The 20,348-nt window shown below is 33.8% G+C and overlaps 1 protein-coding gene across 11 annotated transcripts in view; it reads left to right on the top strand.

The window, feature by feature from the left end:
- Positions 1 to 20,348, top strand: part of Dmd (dystrophin) — a 2,205,817-nt gene that overhangs the window by 1,605,799 nt on the left and 579,670 nt on the right. For all 11 annotated transcript variants that reach the window (XM_058572890.1, XM_046425263.2, XM_046425265.2 and 8 more), the window contains one exon: positions 13,313 to 13,524. In XM_058572890.1, coding sequence (XP_058428873.1) covers positions 13,313 to 13,524 — 212 coding nt within the window. The remainder of the gene's footprint in view (positions 1 to 13,312; positions 13,525 to 20,348) is intronic.

Here is a 20,348-nt window from a genome sequence, read left to right on the forward strand (position 1 = left end):
TACCAATTTTCAGTCCCACCAACAATGTATAAATGTATTATTTTCCCTATATCCTCACCAGTATTTGTTATTATTTGCATTCTTCTTAATTGCCATTCTGACTGGAGTGAGATGAAATCTCAATATAGCATTGATATGAATTTCCCTGATTGTCAAGAGATGTTGAATATCTTTTCATATATTTGTTGGCCATTTGTATTTCTTCATTTGAGAAAAATATGTTTAGTTCTTTTGCCCATTTATTAAGTTATTTGATTTTTCAGTGTTAAGGGTTTTTAGTTCTCTATATATTCTAGATATTAGTCCCCTGATAGAGGAACAGCTAGCAAAAATTTCTTCCCATTGTGTAGAATTCTTCCTCACAATCTTAATTGTTTACTGTACAGAAACTTTTTAATTTTATATCATCCCACTTATTGAATTTTTGGTTTATTTCTTGAGCTTTAGGGGTCTTGTTAAGAAAGTCAGTGCCTATGCCAATGTGATAGAGTTTTGAGTCTATGTTTCCTTCTAGGAGTTGCAAAATTTCTGATCTAATTCTTAGGTCTTTGATCTACTTTGAGTTGACTTTTGAGCAGTGTGAAAGATAGGGATCTAATTTATTCTAGTTCATGTGGATATCCAGTTTTCTCAATACAATTTGTTTAAAAGCCTATCTTTTCTCCAACATGTTTTTAGCACCTTTGTCAAGTATCAGATGACTATATCTATGTAAATTTGTCTCTGTGTCTTCTATTGTATTCCATTGATCTTCATGTCTGTTTTGATGACAATACTATCAACAGATTTTAAGAAAGTAATCTGATCTTTGACAGCTTATTGATTAGGAAATTTAAGAGATCTGCCTGAATTCCATTTTCATCTCCTCTCCATATATATTGTGACTTTGAGAAAAATATTTTGAAATTTCCACTCCCATACATTCTGATTAATATCTCTTAAACTTCTATATTCCACAGATGGTATTTTTTTCTTCACTAAAAAGTGGTGTTGGTGATGTAGAAAACTGTTTAAATAATCTACTTTGTTTCTTGTGGGAGGAATTTTTATCTAACATTCCAAAACCAGATAAAGACACATCAAAGAAAGAAAACTTCAGACCAATATTTCTAATGAATATAGATGCAATAATTCTCAATAAAATTCTGACAAATTGAATTCAAAAATATATCAAAAAAAATAGTGCACCACGATCAAGTAGGGTTCATCTCAGGGATGCAAGGTTGAATATATGGAAATCAATAAATGTAATTCATCACATCAATAGACTCAAAGATAAAATCATATGATCATCTCAATAGATGCAGAGAAAGCATTTGACAAAATACAGCACCCCTTCATGTTGAAAACACTAGAAAAACTAGGGATATCAGGAGCATATCTCAACATTGTAAAAGCTATCCATCCTAAGCCCCAGACCAACATCATTCTAAATGGAGAAAAATTGAAAGCATTCACTGGAAAAACTGGAACAAGACAGGGATGCCCTCTTTCACCACTTCTATTTATCATAGTTCTTGAAACTCTAGCCATAGCATTTAGACAGAGGAAATAAATTAAAAGAATATGGGTAGGAAAAGAAGAACTCAAATTTTCCCTACTTGCCAACAATATGATTCTACAACTAGAAGACCCAAAAAAATTCCACCAGAAATCTCCTAGAACTAATAAATGAATTCAGTCAAGTAGCAGGATATAAAATCAACACCCATAAATCAAAGGCATTTCTGTACATCAGTGGCAAATCCTCAGAAAGAGAAACTAAGAAAACTACCTCATTCACAATAGCCTCAAAAAATACTTGGGAATCAACCTAACAAAAGAGGTGGAAGACCTCTACAATGAAAACTACAGAATGCTAAAGAAAGACATTAAAGAAGACCTTAGAAGATGGAAAGATCTCCCTTGTTCTTGGATAGGCAGAATTAATATTGTCAAAATGGCCATACTACTAAAATCACTATACAGATTCAATGCAATCCCAATCAAAATCCCAATGACATTCCTCATAGATTTCATGATTGCTTTTTCTATTACTATCTGGAAAAACAAGAGACCCAGAATAGCCAAAGCAATCTTTAGCAAGAAGAGTGAAGCTGGTGGAATTACTATTCTAGACCTTAAACAATAATACAGAGCAATAGTAACAGAAACAGCATGGTGTTGGCACCAAAATAGGTCTGTAGACCAATGGTTAAGAATAGAGCACACAGAGTCTAACCACATAATTACAATTGCCTTATATTAGACATAGGTGCCAAAAGCATATATTGGAGAAAAGATAGCCTCTTCAACAAAAGGTGCTGGGAAAACTGGAAATCCACATGTAACAAAATTAAATTAAATTAAACTTCTATCTCTCACCATGCACAAAACTCAACTCAAAGTGGATCAAGGATCTAGGAATTAAACCAGAGACCTTGTGCCTAATAGAAGAAAAAAGTAGGCTCAAATGTGCATCATGTCAAATTAGGCCCCAACTTCCTTAATAAGACTCCTACTTTGAAAATTTTCAACTGCATAGAAAGCTGAAAGAATTGTAGAGTGAGTGCCCATGAATCCATCATCCATATTCTGTTATATCATATTATCCCTTTATCTGTTCACCAACCCCTATTATATTCTGATGCATTTCAAAGTAAGTTTGTGATATCAGTTTCATTTACCCCTAAACACTTCAATATGCATACTATTAACTGGAGCTCAAAATATTCATCCATATTATTTTTGTTTGTTGGTGAGAAGATTTAGATACCACAAATCTCAGGTATACCAGTGTGTTTTGATAAATGAGTATACCTGAATAATGCATGCCTCTATCGAGATACAAATACATATCATCAACCAAGAAAACATTTTTTAAAGCTAGTTGGAATTTATCTGACTTTTAGCATGACTGACTATATGAACATGAGCAAGATTAAATATTAAAAGGTCTATCCATGGAAGCAATAAGACTATTGACATGCTATTTTTCATCTAGGTACTGTGATACCAAAATTCTTCACAATAACCTGGTAAGGTGAACCTCCATCTCTCACAGAAGCATCAGGGAACATGTATTTCACAGATTATTAAAGCTGGAAGGAACCCCAGGGAATATCCAATCTACCCCCCTTTGCTTCTTGACTCAGAATTTAAGAAGCCCAGAGAGGTCCAATTGTGTTACAAAAGTATATGATTGCCATCTTTAACCCTATAATTGAGAGTTAGTTATGGGCCAGACATTTTGCAAGTACCTTATGTGTATTATTTCTTTCATCTTTATAGACTATTAACCTTCTTTTTATTATTATCCCCATATTACAGAGGAGAAAACTGAGGTGAAAATACTACTAAATTATTGATCTTTTCCATGTTACAAATTAACCTTAAGTGTTAGGCTAATATTCTAGTGTATTTTTAATTTAATCATTTATTATGGTTCTGTGTTTCAGAAAAATGCATGACATTTTCTGCATTTTTTGAGGTTTAGAGGAAAAGCAGAAAATTATACTTGGTCATAATGACTAGGATTTTATTATATGACAATAATTGACCTCTCTTCTTAGCTTTCTGGTCTTTTATGTCATCGACATTTTATCTTATATCAGTCCAGCAACCACATTCCTCCTTTCCTATTCCTAAATGGAGCACATGCACATTATACTAACTACAGAGTTAGCATGTTTGCTGTTTCTTCTTTTTAGTGGATTAGTATTGAGACTTCTTTCAATAATCTTAACTATAGACTTCTACAGAACCATATTTAAATGACTTGCAGAAGTTTCTGTAATTTTAATTACTAATATTGATATTCTCTGAATTTTCATTATTTATATTTTGATATTTTTCAATTTCTTATATGCTTTTAAAAGTCACACTTTTGAAACTCTGTGGTGATTCCCCCATATGTTCTCCCCAAGTCCCATGAACAATAGTTCAGAGCCTTTGATTTTTGTCATTGTTGTTTATTTGTTTTTGTGATACTGAGGTTTGAAACTAGGTCTTCAGCCCTTTTTATTTTTTATTTCAAGACAGGGTTTCACTAAGTTGCTGATGTTGGCCTTGAACTTGACATCCTCCTACCCCAGTCTTCCAAGTCATTGGGATTACAAGTGTGTACCTCTGCACCTGGCTAGAGTTCATTGTTTTAACTGCAGTTGGCATCATTTTTCCTCACTCTTGCCCACAGTTAAACATATCTGTCATTCTTCAACCATTCAAATAACCTCAAATATTTACCTGAAATTTAACTCTTCCAAATTGGTATTTTTTATCTGGAATTCTTATGTACTCTGTAGAGTCACTGAGATCCATAGTGTGTAGTTTGCTATGGTTTGGATGTGAATTGTCCCCAAAAAAACTCATGTGTGAGACAAGACAAGAAGGTTCAGAGGAGAAATGATTGGGTTATAAGAGTCTTAATCCAATCAGTGAATTAATCCTCTGGTAGGGATTAACTGAGTGGTAACTGAAGTGGTAGGGTGTGGCTGGAGGAGGTGGGAATTGGGGTATGGCTTTGGGGTATGTATTCATATCTAGCAAGTGGAGACCATTCTCTCTGCTTCCTGATCATCATGTGAGCTGCTTCCCTCTGCCACATTCTTCTACCATGATGTTCTCCTTTACCTCAAGCCCTGAGGAATGAAGCCAGCCTTCTATAGACTAAGACCTCTGAAACCATGAGCCCTCAAATAAACCTTTCCTACTCTATAATTGCTCTGGTCAGGTTCTTTTATCACAGTAGCAAAAAAAGCTGACAAAAACAATGTCCTAGCAGATCATGAACAGTTGCTGATAACTATAATCCATTGTTTAACCATCTTTATACAGAAAAACAATAACACCTTTCCTTAGTATGGTCCTTTATGCTTTTATTTATCACTGAATTTTACCTTCATGACCTTTCTGTGGTTGCACAGTAACTATTTTCATTTTGTAGCTAAGGAAACGATGGCTAACCAACTTATCCAAATTAAATGAGCTATTTTATCACAAATCCAGGGCTATAACCCAGGACAAACTGGTAGTCAAGGTTGCTTTATAAAACTCAGTCATGCTAACTTCTTATTGTTGGTCTGTACTTTCAGTGAAGAAATTTCCTTGCTTTGTTCAGTAGCAGTATACACTCAAAAAGGCAGTTGTCTCTCGTTTTTTAAGTAACATTCTTCCCTAGGAGAGATGTGGGAATTTATATCAGTCAAGAATGTGTATTGATAATCAAGCATAGCTGGTTTAAAAACTTGAAGTGAAAGATTGGTTAGTACTTAATCAACTGAACTGTTTCTTTGTCTGCAATATTATGGTTCTTGACATGATTGCTGAGTTTCCAATTTGACACTTCTGGAGATCCATAAATCAGGACACATGCTGGGTCCCAGTCTGTCATCCTGAATCTTAGTATTGGTTATTTATTTTCCTTCATTATCCAGCATCTATTTACTGCACAAATCAGTTGCAAAGCTTTCCACAGTGGACCTCAGTGAGAAGAAATGTGTATATTTGTGTAGCTCTTCAATTACAAACATGCACAGATTGTCTGGGTTTATGTGCATATATTTTATTATTATTTCACTTTTGTATGTCAGATGAATCTGGTGTAAATGTAAATCTAACAGTGTGGGCTCTAGTGACCAAGTACATTGCCATAATACATCTTTGGTCTATCAATCTCCTTAGTGAAGTGTCACAAGTGTGGTGAAATTCTGTAGTTTGAATTGTTACCCAATTATGGACAATTATTTAGGCCTATATGGTGCCTAACTACCACACTGAACCAGTTTCAGGACAGCAGCTTCATTTGTATCAGATTTTACATTTGCTTTCATTCAAAATGAAATACATGTAAAACTTAATATTTTTGTGTATGTTTTTACAGGTTCTATTCTTAGGACAGTTATGTAAATCAATTATACTGCTTTGTTTCCTTTATTAACTAGGTGAATGGCTGCTTAAGTAGTCTATATATGATGATTTGCTGCTGGGAGTCTAGTCCAGTTCACTGACCCATAAGTATTTCTGAAATGTTCTTTATCCCATAAATCTAAGGCCTAAATTACAGTTTGCTCACAGTAAAATCATTGAATCTCTTATTTACAACAATCAAAGCGATGCATATTATATATGTTATATCCCCTTTGAAAAATATAATTGTCCAAAATTATATAGAGAGTATATTTTACAAGTTAAATAACATTTTTAAATTTTATTTTTTAACATGTATAATGAAAAGTGTGTGTGTGTGTGTATATATATATATATATATATATATATATATATATATATATATCACCAATGTCTAACTCAGTGAATTTTCACAAACTGAATATAACTCTGTAAACAGCACCCAAAAAACAAAAAAGAGAATATTATCAGAACCTCAGCCATCTCCTTCATGTTCCTTCTATTGACTGCCCTTCCCACAAGGATAACCACTATCCTGACTTCTAAAGTCTCCTATTGCATTTTTCTGTTTTGTGCATTATATAAATGGAATTTATATCCTTGTTTGTGGCTGGCTTTTTTTCCCTCAACATTATATTTGTGATTTGTCCAAGTTATTGCATGTAGTTGTGAATCTTCCATTCTTGTTGCTGGAGAGTATTCTGTTGATAGCACTATATGTTTGTTCATTTTAGTGTAGATGGGATTTGGGGTAGATTCTAATTTGGGGCAGTTGCAGATAGTTCTACTATCAACAGCCTAGTATATGTCTTTTGGTGAATGTAAGTTTGCATTTCTGTTGAATATATACCTGGAGTGGAACTGTGAGTCAAGTAATATTTTAAATATACTTAATATGTAAACTATTGAGAGAAAATTTATAATGAATCCTTTTGTAAAGGAAATTATCTCTCTATAAATTCTTCTATACAAAATGGATTCTCACAAATGGTTAGCTATTTCACAAGGGGCCATGGTTCTACAGACTCTTTCTGGTATTCACCTAATTATACTTACATTAATAACAATATAATATTTATGATATTTATGGCTGTACACTTGTACATTGCTGGTGGGACTGCAAATTGGTGCAGCCAATTTGGAAAGCAGTATGGAGATTTCTTGGAAAGCTGGGAATGGAACCACCATTTGACCCAGCTATTTCCCTTCTAGGTCTATTCCCTAAAGACCTAAAAAGAGCATGCTACAGGGACACTGCTACATCGATGTTCATAGCAGCACAATTCACAATAGCAAGACTGTGGAACCAACCTAGATGCCCTTCAATAGACGAATGGATAAAAAAATGTGGCATTTATACACAATAGAGTATTACTCTGCATTAAAAAATGACAAATTCATAGAATTTGCAGGGAAATGGATGGCATTAGAGCAGCTTATGCTAAGTGAAGCTAGCCAATCCCTAAAAAACAAATGCCAAATGTCTTCTTTGATATAAGGAGAGTAACTAAGAACAGAGTAGGGATGAAGAGCAGGAGAAGAAGATTAACATTAAACTGGGATGAGAGGTGGGAGGGAAAGGGAGAGAGAAGGGAAATTGCATGGAAATGGAAGGAGACCCTCAGGGTTATACAAAATTTCATACAAGAGGAAGTGAGGGGAAAGAGGAAAATAATACAAGGGGGAGAAATGAATGACAGTAGAGGGGGTAGAGAGAGAAGAGGGGAGGGGAGGGGAGGGGAGGGGGGATAGTAGAGGATAGGAAAGGCAGCAGAATACAACAGACACTAGTATGGCAATATGTAAATCAATGGATGTGTAACTGATGTGATTCTGCAATTTGTATACCGGGTAAAAATGGGAGTTCATAACCCACTTGAATCAAAGTGTGAAATATGATATATCAAGAACTATGTAATGTTTTGAACAACCAACAATAAAAAAATTTTAAAAAAACAATATAATATTTATGATATTTATGGCTGTTATTCTCTAGAGCTCAGTATATTCAAAAATTTTAAAATGCCTATAAAATATCCTTAATTGATAGATATAATGAGAAGGACTTTTGTACATTAGTCTGTGATTTGATTAAAAAGATTGAGGCAAAATGACTTACCAACACATTCTGTCTAACCTATAATTATTTTAAGAATGTTAGAGAAAGACTATGAATTGGTTTTGGATCATAGGATACTCTGGCCCATCATATCATTTAACCTCTAATTTTTTTTATCAAATAAGGGTATTCTACTAGTAAACATGATACTGAAGATGTTTTATGAAAAACATGCACACACAAACACAGAGTTAATGCAGTGGCACTAAATTAATAACAAAATAAGTAAACCTAGAGAACACTTGTGGGAGAAAATCACTGCACATAAGAGGAACAAGGAAAGTCTTTTTACCTAATGATGACATTGTTATCTCTTGTTACATCTTTGGCATTTAAAATTTTTAACCACTATCATTTAAAAAAATGTTTCTTTTTCATGCTCTATGAGAGTATGCTTTCCTGATATTCCTCTTATACCTCTCACCTTGATTTTATTGGCTCCTTTTGTTTTATTCATTCTTTGTTTGTTGTATTTTCCAAGACTCCATCCTCAAACCTCTGGTCTGCTCAATTTATATGTCATACTTATCAGAATGCATTAATGGTTTCAGTTTTTACTTCTCTGCAGCAATTTTCAATCCCAAACTTTTCCCTCTCTCCCCCAAAGTGTGTAACTATGCTATAGACCATCCAGTCTATGTACAATTATACTCCTATTTGAATGGCCCTCAAAACCTGTCATTGCAGGTCCAAGATTGACTCATTATTTTAACCTAGATCATCATGTATTCTTCAGGTAGATAGAGAATAGCAACACTATCTAACAAATGTCCAAGCCATATGCCAGGGAATCTGTCTTAGGCTTCTTTGTTTTCCCAGTACTTGACATTACACTTGTTAGCTAGTAGATGGAGAATGAAATGGCAACTGTATGGCTAGATGGATAAATGTTTGGGTAGGGTCTATTCAGGTGTAGATGGATTATTAAATGATCCTGTAACCTATAAATTTATTTAGTTAAGTAGTACCTAGTTATAATGTGTAGTTGAAAGTCAAGAGTGAAAAGGCACACTCTCAGTGGAATGTACATCCCAATGTACCATTTTATCTTACCCTACTATGCATATATAACCACTTTAGGCTAAAAATATTCCATTAATATGATTGAACAAGCACTCAAATGATATGTTTGTCTCAAATTCAGTCCAGGCTATAAAAGTTCCCTCTTTTTTCCACAATTAAAAATATATACCCACATAATAGGAGGAACTGCTTTACTTCATCCTGATGTCAAATGATGACCTTTTTAAAATACAGACTATCTATGATATCAAAATTAATTATACATATATAATATACTCACTGGGATGAATCCAAACAGCTCACCATGTTTATGTAAAAGCCATTTGGCATTCTAAAACAATATCTAACACAGTAAAATGTCAGTAATTAAAGCTAACTAAAGTTAAGACAAACTGAAATCACAGACTATTTTTAAGGAAAATAAATTTTATTACTTTTATATATCTATAGTTTATAACAATAGATTAAGTAAAAAATGTGCCAAGTATACAAACTAATGTATCCTTCTATTACAAGTTAAAAATAGTGTGTAATTGAGCCAGGATTGGTGGTGCACTCCTCTAATGCCAGCAGCCAAGGAGGCTGAAGCAAGAGGATAGCATGTTCAAAGCCAGCCTCAGCAACTTAGTGAATCCCTAAGCAACCCTGTCTCAAAATTAAAAAAATAAAAAGGTGATGAGCATATGGTTCAGTGGTTATGTGCCCCCAAGTTTAATCCCTGGCACCCCCAAAAAAGTGTTCAATTGTAATATCAGTTGTTTCTGTGACCAGTGGAAAATATTTCAGAACAATGAGCTACATTTTATTTTATATTAAACAGCTTTCTTATAATAGTATTTATCCTATTAATTTTACAAACAAAAAATTAAGTAGAAGACTAATCAGTAACTATAAATCCTCAATTATAATGGGCTTCCCAATACTAAGTGGAGCAGTAATGATAATAAATTAAACAAAACAATGGTGTTCAAAGGTTATACAGACTGCTATTTAAACACAAGTTAATATGTTAATCAAAGTCAGAATGTAATATACTGACTGCTTTCTTAATGCACAGAAAACTCTCAAATAGAAATAAACTCAATAAAAATAGTAGTCTACAATGAGTGCCAACCACTCAGTTATACCTATCTTGATTACCAGATTCTTGATTTCATGACCCAATCACTGGTTTTGTAGAGTCTGTCTAGCCCTGATCCTATTTACAAAATATCTTAAGTAATTCTTTAACTCATTTACAACTTCTCATAACTGTATGGAGGTGGCCTGATTTATTAAAAAGGAGTTTACTTACATCCTGAAGTAAGAAACATAATTTCATGGTACTGTGCTATGTACATTTTGTTTGTTCATCCATAGCCAATCTTTGCCATTCTCTATCCTGCTCTCTATTCTGGGAGGCTGGCCTGTGTCACCATTGAGCTCCCAGGCTCTCTGGCTTCCAGTTGGTTTAGGCACTGGGGAGCCCTAATAGGAAACTTAAGAGAGTAGGCAAAATGAGATTAGGATATTTATGCTCCTAATTCCCTGCTTGTGAGGTTGCCACAGGCTTACTGTGTCTCTTGATAAAATGTTACTGCTTTTTCTCAAGGTGGTTTCTCATTATGATTCTCTGTTTCTGACCACTTCTTCTTTCCCTCCTGCCTTTTGGTCTAGACATTCTAACAACTCTACTGCTAAAAGGTTCTTGGATTTTCTGGAGTGGTTTTCTTATACCCTGCTTATGTTGTGACTTATTCCTTTGTAGATAAACCTCTTAGATCACACAGTCCAAACAATAGGAATATGTCTATAAAGCTAAGATACTCCAGAATCAGTGGGGAGGTATTGAAAAGTTTTTTTAGTGTATTTTCTGTTGCTATTGCGGAATCACTAAAACCAGATAATTTGTCAAAAAAAAAAAGAGGCTTAGTTTGACTTCTGATTCTGAAGTCTAAGAAGTCCAAGAGTATGGTACTGACATCTTTTCAGCTTCTAGTAAGAATATCATGATATTTCAACTTATGGTGGAAAGTGGAAGGGCAAATGGGTGTATGTGAAAGAGTCTTTGCTATTCAACATTCAGTCACTATGAAAATAAAATACCTGATAGAATAAACTTAGGGGAAAGAAAGGTTAATTTTGACTCATGGTTTCAGAGGTTTCAGTCCATGATCCCTTGGTTCTTTTGCCTTTGGACCTGTGATGAGGCAGTACATCCTGGTGGGAGAGTGCCATGAGAAAGATGCTTACCTCATGGTGGGTAGAAAGTAGCAGGGGCAGGGTTCCAATGTCCCTTTCAAGGGCACATCCCCAAGAACCTAACTTCCTTCCACTAGACCCCACCTGCTAAAGATTTAATACCTCCTAATAATGTTATGGGCTGAGGAATAAGCCTTTTTTTCTAATATTATTTTTTAGTTATAGTCAGACACAATGCCTTTATTTTATTTATTTATTTTTATGCAGTGCTGAGAATCAAACCCAGGGTCTTGCACATGCTAAATGGGTGCTCTACCACTGAGCCACAAACCTAGCCCCAGGAATAAGCCTTTAACACATAGACCATTGGGGGGACATTTAAGAACCAAACCACAGCAGAGGCAAAACTTGAGAGGCAGTCTTGCTCTATAACAACCTACTCTCACAGTAACTAATTCAGTCTGGTGAGAGCAAGAGTTCACTCAGCTGAAAAAGGCATTACTGAATTCACAAGTATACCAATGACCATCTCCCACTGTGTCTCCCTTCCCAATAATGCTCTCTTGTAGAGCAAGCCTCAACAGGAGTTGTGGAGACAAACCATACTCAAGCTATAGCAGGTTTTAAATAGGGAGTAAAGTGAACAAATTTATATTAGTTACTAATCTTTCTCCAGGGTAGAATTTATAATGTAAAACTAAAACTTGGGGCAGAAGATTTGTATACAGTATACTACAGACATGAAGGGGGAAAAAATTGCAGTGCTTTCCATTAGAAACAGGGAAGAAGGTATGTATGAAGGAAATTTGTAACTGATTGTGTGTGTGTATGTGTGTGTGTGTATGTGCACACACACAAACTATATATATATAATGTTAGATGAGGGTTAGGGAAGAATCTAGAATCTCTGTTAGGTTTCATTGTTAAAGGATAAAGAGTTTGATAATTTTGTTTATTTTCTACAGCATTATTTCTACTTTTGATACCAATTTAAAGAAGTTGTTTAGAAAAAAAAAATGTAATCCTATTTGTTGTTAATATTCTAAATAAAGGATTTCTTAACCAAATCTAAAGGACTTCTCTTAGACTCATAATGATGCCAAAAATAGCCTCAATATAAGCCGATTGCACAAAATGTACTCCACATGAATTCTTTAATGTTGTTAAAAGAAGTTTCCAATACACCTAACTACTCTTGAGGTTCCTCAGAAGATTCTAAGAAAAGTGGTTTATTTAGGAGGTAAGGGAAATATCAGAGGAGTGAGGAAGTAAGAAAACGGAAGCAAGTTAGCCAATAAAAGATGGTCCATTATCAACCAGCTACCACTGTAAGCCACTGCAAATTTCTCCCTCCAGGGAAACTCTAGATCCCTTGGAAGACACATGCCTCAGAGTTATCTCCCATAAGGGCATAAGAGTGTCCATACCCAAATTCCTATGATCAGTCATTAGTGATAGGCTGTTCCTAGGACATGGTGAAGAGATATCAACTTCAATATGTTTACCCTGCCACTTGGATTTCTGTTACCACAAGAATTTGCTTTGCCATCCAAAATCCTTCAGGCAATAAAATGCAAACTCTGGTACTAAAAATTGGGCTAATGAATAGTAATGGTGAGGAGATTTGGGCATTCTGCTGTAGAACCTTTCTAAATGATGACTCATATTTGACTCTGGGGATTGACAAAATAGTTGAAATTTATACATATAGGCGCTGGGGTTGTGGCTCAGTGGTAGAGAGATTGCCTAGCATGTGTGAGGCACTGGATTTAAACCTGAGCACTACATAAAAATAAATAAAATAAAGGTTTTGTATTCATCTACAACTAAAACATGTTTTAAAAATTTATATGAATATATATAAACATATATATGTGTATACACACATATATGTGTTCTAGGTCTTCTTCAGGAAGATAATTTAACAGAAATCATGTTTAGCATGTGAAAAAAGTAAGGAATCTTATCTATTGTCCTAGTGTTAATGCAATGAACAATGTTTTTCAATGAGCAATATAAACATGAGATAATGTTTGGATGTTAAATTGAAAATGTCTTCTCCAGACTATTATTCATCAGTGTTCATTTTTCCTTTCATTACAGTTGAAAGAATTCAGAATCAGTGGGATGAAGTACAGGAACACCTTCAGAATCGGAGGCAACAATTGAATGAAATGTTAAAGGATTCAACACAATGGCTGGAAGCTAAGGAAGAAGCTGAGCAGGTCTTAGGACAGGCCAGAGCCAAACTTGAATCATGGAAGGAGGGTCCTTATATAATGGATACAATCCAAAAGAAAATCACTGAGACGAAGGTTAGTATCAAAGATTTATTCTCAAAACAAAATACTGGTAAACTGAGTAAAATTATGCCATGGATTAAATATTAATGATTTTTAATATAAATTTATTAAAGGAAAATTACATTTAAATTGAAGTAACTTTTGAGTCAGAATAGAGATAAGTGGAAAATTGATGGCTAATATCAATCTTAAATTGATTTTATTTTATCTGGGTAGAGTGGGATGGTTTTTATATTGAACTATATTTTAAGATCACTTCAAAATTGATGTACATACCACACTTAGTTAGTAGCATGAAGTCAGCTATTTGGGTTTAACTCCTTCCTAAAAAAACAAATAACAAATCTACTCCTTACCTTATTTGAGGGCCTAAATGGAGAAGTGGCTATAGCACAAGGCAGGAATAAGGCGTACTCTGATTTTTTCTTCCCATTCTCTGACCTCAAGCCCAAATCATTCTTCCCTTCTTTCTTTTCCTTCACTTTTTCCTTGTTTCCTCCCAAACTTTACCAGATATATATCTACTTAATAGTTTAGAACTGCTTAGGATATGAAAAAGGGAAAGAAGTAAAATTTATCTAACAATTATATTTTATAAAACACCATGGATGATGCTTTGCATGCATTTGAATCTTTCAAATGTGGCATTTGTAGATCAGTAGAAAATACCTTAAATGCTAGAGAATGAATACCTGTAAAGGAATTTTAAGCAGAAATCCCCTACCATTTTAAGCATGATAGGAGGTTGATCAGACTGAGTACTTGTTTCAAAACCCTTTACAGATTTTTGTATCTGTTTAAAAAAGGCCTTTTGCTAAACAGATATCTGAATCTTATATTAATTATACAATCTTAGAAGAAAACAATATAATTTTCTTGGATTAAGAGGTTTTTGTTTCTAAATTAAGTTAAATTATGCTAAGCTAGAATAAGAAATAAACACTGAAATGACAACAGCTAAATACAATAAAGAATAATAAGATTCATTCCTTGATTATGTCATAGCCCAATGGAAGCTAAAAAGCCCTTTTTAGGAGCTCTGTCCAAATGGTCACTTGGGGATAAGCTTTTCTAAATTTTGGAAACTATCATATTAAATATATGGCTGTCCAAGGCCACTAGAGGAGAAGAAGAGAGAATATAGTTAATCGATCCACGGGGCTTTTAGCCGAGCTTGAAAATTCTACCATATCTCATTGACAAGACTATGTTTCCAACTTATTTTCAGAAAGAGTAATTGATGAGCTTTTAGCCAATCTGTATCATAGCCACTTTGTCAAAGGATCTAAGCTGCTATGAGAACAAGATTTTCATTTATACAATAAGAATATTAAAAGGCCACATAGGATTTTAAGTCTTAACATTAGCTCTGTTGGAAGCAAAATCTATGTAGACTAAAATTCTTTCTCTCATGAGATACTTATTTTCACTAATATGAATAAGCATAGATTGCATTAGTCATTTCTAATGATCATTTTCCTATTTCCTTGTCTGACTATGTGAAACAAAATCCATGTGGTTATTCTCTAAGGATCTGGTCTTACCGAGAAGGTATTCTCCATAAATTCAGGATACTATGAATTTAGCAAATCATAGACTAAAGTGGTAATGGATGAGAAAGAATTAGCAGGAAAACAAATTTGGCCTGTAAGAGATAGATGAGGGAAAGGAAAGATGAGAGGCATATAGTGATAGATTTGATTAGGGATAGAGGAGCCTGGATATTGGCAAATGAGAAATAATCTTAACCTAAGGGAATCTTAAAGTTATGGCAAAGATGATTAGGGTTTAATAGCTCTCAAAAGAGTAAGTGGCTTCCAATAAGACCAAAAATGGCAAAAGGAAATGTGAAAGAAAACAAAACGATCTTACTCTCAACCATGTAAATGTTTTAAATAAATACATAAAACAAAAACAGTATTGTATTACAATTACTATCCTTGTCAAACTTTTGAAATTTAAAACAAAATGCTCTAGAATGTTCTATCTGAAACTTCATTATAAAAAGGGCTCAACCATTCTCTATAGAAATGGATATTTTGTGTTCTGTACTTAGGAATTTAATGATATATATTGTTGTACATTCAATGTAAGTTCATAAGATAGATAAAGATAACAAAAGCTGTGATCTTCCCATTCATTCCCTGAATGACATATGCTAATAATAAAATTATTCCTAATGTTAATACTTACTTTTAGTGAGTGAGTGGTATCTGTGAAAAACTATGCTAGTCACTTCACATATATTGGTTTATTTCATCTTTTCAAAATCCCCTTATGAAAGTATTCTTCTTCCTGTTTGAAAATAAGAAAACAAGGCTAGAAAGGTTCAGTAACGCAGCTATGATGTGAATACATAGCAGTTACTCTTGTAGATGATCTCACAGATTTCCTCTTCCACCTATTGTCTGTGTGGCTAAAACAAATTGAGAAAACACCATGAGGGCCTGAAGGAAAGACAATTGTAATTATTAATTGACAGATAAGATCATATTGTATTACTTACATAAGCCAGCAGGTAGAGAAAACAGGCAGGGGAAAGTTTTTGTATTATTTTCTACCATGAAAGACCCAATTGCTCTATTTTAAATGAAACTGGTATTTTTAAATTCTTCTTAGAATTTAATTTTGGGGGCAAACAAAATAAGCACTGGTCTTTATGTTTGATATATTTTCACTACTGAGTGATATTAGCAGGATTATCACTTACAATTTTATTTAAGGAAGAAAGTAAAAACAGACATGATGTGAAATTGGGGAATTTGACCAGGATTTTCTACCTCATAAATTCTCTTTGAGCCTGTGTGCCTGAGACTGGCAAGAGAGACTGTGGGCTTCATCAGAGTTGGAGAGCTGTGATTGCAGCAGATATCCTCCCTTAAGAATTATCACTGATGACTACCCTGTCACTAATGAGCAAAAATGAAATAGTTTCAAAGACAACCACCAGCATTGTTACACCCTTTTATAATCTAGACTAATCGCCATACCTGAACCTTAAAAAATCACCAAGAATCCTGATGTATTAATGATCCATAATTGCTAATCTTTATATATAATCTCTTCTAGTTCTTATCTACATATATTTTAATTTTCCTAATAATGTAGGTAAAATGTTTAATTTTGATTTGTAAGTTCAGCATTATGGCATAAATTTTATCAAAATTGCTACATAACTTTTAATAATATTTTTAATTTTATAGCATTAAGTCGCATCTTTATTTCCTTACTAGTTTGACATTTTGAAAAACTCTTCATATGGTAAGAAAAAATAGTAGAGAAGAAATAGGAACGATAATAATCCATTCGCATAATAGAAATCAAATCTGAGATGGCATGTGGGAAAAACCTATCTTAAAACCACAGACAGGATAGAAAGAAACTGCAACAGGAGAGTCCTAATTTACCTAACAGAATGCAGATGGCCCATTGTGTCAATTAGTAATGTGTAGGTTCTTAAGAAAAGTCCATATTTATCATTTATTTCTTTGCCATATAATCCTTAAGTTAAAAAAAAAACATGAATTAGAAAATACTTAATTTTGTCAACCACAAGTCTTCATCTGATCTCCTCTACAGACCTGATACAATAATGTTCTTTTGAGATAGAAAGACAGATGTTAGGGCAAAACATACAAGATTTCCCTCCTAATCAAAATGCCTGCCAACAGGCCATGACAAAATCCCATGAGAGATAGTGCCATTTAGAACTTTGATAAGAGGCAAAAATAGTATGCCATTGATTCCTAAAACTGCCAGCAGTGGTCATCATGGGATTTATTTAATTTGGCAGAATCTTGGTTGAGTTCACAACCCATTCCCTAGGATATTAAGATTGGTCCAAACTTGGCAATGAATTCTTTGGAAAAATTATTTCTTCATCATAATTTTAAACTTTCGTTTCCAGTGTCAAGAGAGATTTGCCCAGGCTCAGAGTTTTCATTTATTTTTCTCCTTTCAGCTTTTGAAAGAGAAATTCCTTTTTTGTCTGCTTTGTGATTGCTTTTGTGTCAAATTCAGCATAAAAGCTTTTCAAACATGACAGCATTAACTGTTTTCTGCTTGGCTGAACTAAGAGTACATGAATTCAATAGAGAAGTGAAGTCTTGTTTGAGCCTAGCCGATTTGGCTATATAATACTTAAAACTATTTGAAGCAAGAAATCCAATAATTTTCAAATTATTAAATAAACATTTCCAAGGCTGAAACATCTCTGTTTTGAAGACATTTTTTAGGGAATCAGAACTTAGATATATTGTAATCAAATAATTAATTTTCAAACTAGAACTGTTATATATAGTATGTTGGCTATTTGAGGATCTCAAATTATTTTACTAGAAAAGAAAGTAATCAGGGGGAATTTTTTTTTCAAAAATGGAAGTAAAGCCTTGAATTTTTAATTATTTGTGGAGGGATGGATGGTATTATATGATATCCTATCTGCCTTAAAGACAGGTACAATTGTGGAAGCTTAATTATTGTTTTGTAGATTTTGTTTATTTTTTTTACACTTACACAAAATTAAATCAGCAAGTTGACCCACATTAGTAGTTTGAGGTTTGGATTTCTTGTACAATAATAGCAAACATCAGAAATCTTGCTAGGACCTATCATTTCTTCATGCATTTTTAAATTCCCTTTTGCTTTCCCCTAAAGCTTCAACATGATTAAAGAGAAAAAATCAATAAGCTAAAACATACTTTAAGAGTATAAGTACTATGGCCGGGGGGCTGTAGCTCAGTGGCAGAGTGCTTGCCTGGTATGTGTGAGGTACTGGGTTTGATCCTTAGCACCACATAAAAATAAAATAAAGGAATTCTGTCCATTTACAAGTACAATTGTTTTTAAAAAAATACTAAGGCCAGACATGGTGGCACATGCCTGTAATCCCAGCAGCTTGTGAGATTGAAGTAGGAGGATGGTGAATTCAAAGCCAGCCTTAGTAAAAGTGAGGTGCTAAGCAACTCATTGAGACTCTGTCTCTAAATAAAATACAAAATAGGGCTGGGGATGTGGCTCAGTGGTTAAAAGACCCTGAATTCAATCCCCAATAACGGCCCCCACCACCAAAAAAAAAGAGTAAAAGTACTACGAAGCTATTAAATTTCTCAAGGTATACGAGGAGAGCACATTCTACATCACTGGTAGAGCATAAGTAGTAATGGGCTAGTATCCCCCTGGTGCTGCTCTATTGTATAAATATTTAATGGCAAGTCATCATATCTTGTATTACTTTAGGCCTTGATTGTACCATATTTTTCATAGTTTGTTTTTCACAGTTTAACTTATTCAATGCCTGAAAATATGTCACTCTGGAAGTCCACTTGTCCATAACAACAATGAAAATGCTAGCAAATATTGTTAAAATCATCTTTTCTGAACTCTTGACATTAACTAAAGGACTGCCAACAATTTCTAACCTATTAAACTTCAGTAAGAACAGCAACGTTTGAGATTCTTTACCTTGGCCTTTCCCCATCATTTTCTCCCAGCTCTATAGTAGTCTTGAAAGTCAGGAGACTTATATCCATGGAAATTATGAAAATTAGCATCTTTGTATCCACCAGAGAATGTAGACAGGATTGGAGTTCCTCAAAAAGGCCTATTTTATCCCTAGAACATCATCATTATTAGATCTGTCTTGCAGCTTCCTAGAAAAATTCTATGCACAGAACCTTGTCATTATTTGCCCTAATGTATAGCTAACTCCCCAGGCAAAGTTGTACAGCCAGATTGTCCAAATGAATCAGTAGCAATTATTTTACATAGCACCTTCCTTAGGCTGTACTGCTAGTTGAAATAAGCATGTGTTTTGAGAAGAAAAAAAAACTTTAAATGAAGATCTGAACAATTAAATGTCCACAGAGGACATGAATAAGCTCTGACATATTCCTAGGAGATACAAAGACTGTATGCTTGTGTTAACAAATAATTATAAATAAAGAGAGGGAATTTATAAATAACAACCAGATTGAAATTCTGAAGTTGAAAATCACAACTAGAATGAAATTTTCATTAGGGAGTCTCAGAAACAGGATTGAACTGGCTGAATACAGAAGAAATAATCAGCAAACTTGATGAGAGGTCAATAGGGATAATTCAATCTTAGAAACAAAAAGAGAATTAAGAAAATACATGAAACAAGAACTGACAGAATTAAAGGGAGAACAGACAATTCAATAAAAATATTTGGACATTTCTCATTTTTAATAATGAATAGAACATTTAGGCAAATCAACATGGAAACAGAAATATGAAAAACCTATTAACTTACAAGACCTAATAGACATCTATCTATACAACAATCCACCCAATAATAGCAGAATACATATACCTCTCAATTATACAAGAAATGCTTTCCAAAATATACAATATTCTATGCCATACCTCTCAATACATTCACAAGCATTAAAATCATATAATGTAGACTTTTCTAACTACAGTGGAATGAAATTAAAAATCAGTAGAATAAGTTAATTTAAGAGTTTACAGCCAGGCATAGTGGCACACACCTATAATCCCAGTGGCTCAGGAGGCTGAGGCAGGAAGATAAAAAGTTCAAATTCAGCCTCAGCAATTTAGTGAGGCCTTAAGCAACTGTAGTTAAGCACTCCTGGGTTCAATCCCCAGTATCAAAAAAAGAAAAAGAATTTACAAATGTGATAAAATCATATAACATATACTTAAGTAGCCAAAGGTCAAAGAAGAAAACCAAAAGTAAAAATACTTCAAGAAAGAATAAATAAAAATAAAACATTCAAAAATTTATGAGAGGTAGCTGAAGCAATGCTTAAAATAAAACATGTAACTATATGTACCTATATTTAAAAAGAAGA

The sequence above is a fragment of the Marmota monax genome, unplaced genomic scaffold (genome assembly GCF_021218885.2).
Source record: "Marmota monax isolate L192 unplaced genomic scaffold, Marmota_monax_Labrador192_F-V1.1 WCK01_AAM20220418_F8-fsc00075, whole genome shotgun sequence".
In the NCBI taxonomy this organism is placed as follows: domain Eukaryota; kingdom Metazoa; phylum Chordata; class Mammalia; order Rodentia; family Sciuridae; genus Marmota; species Marmota monax.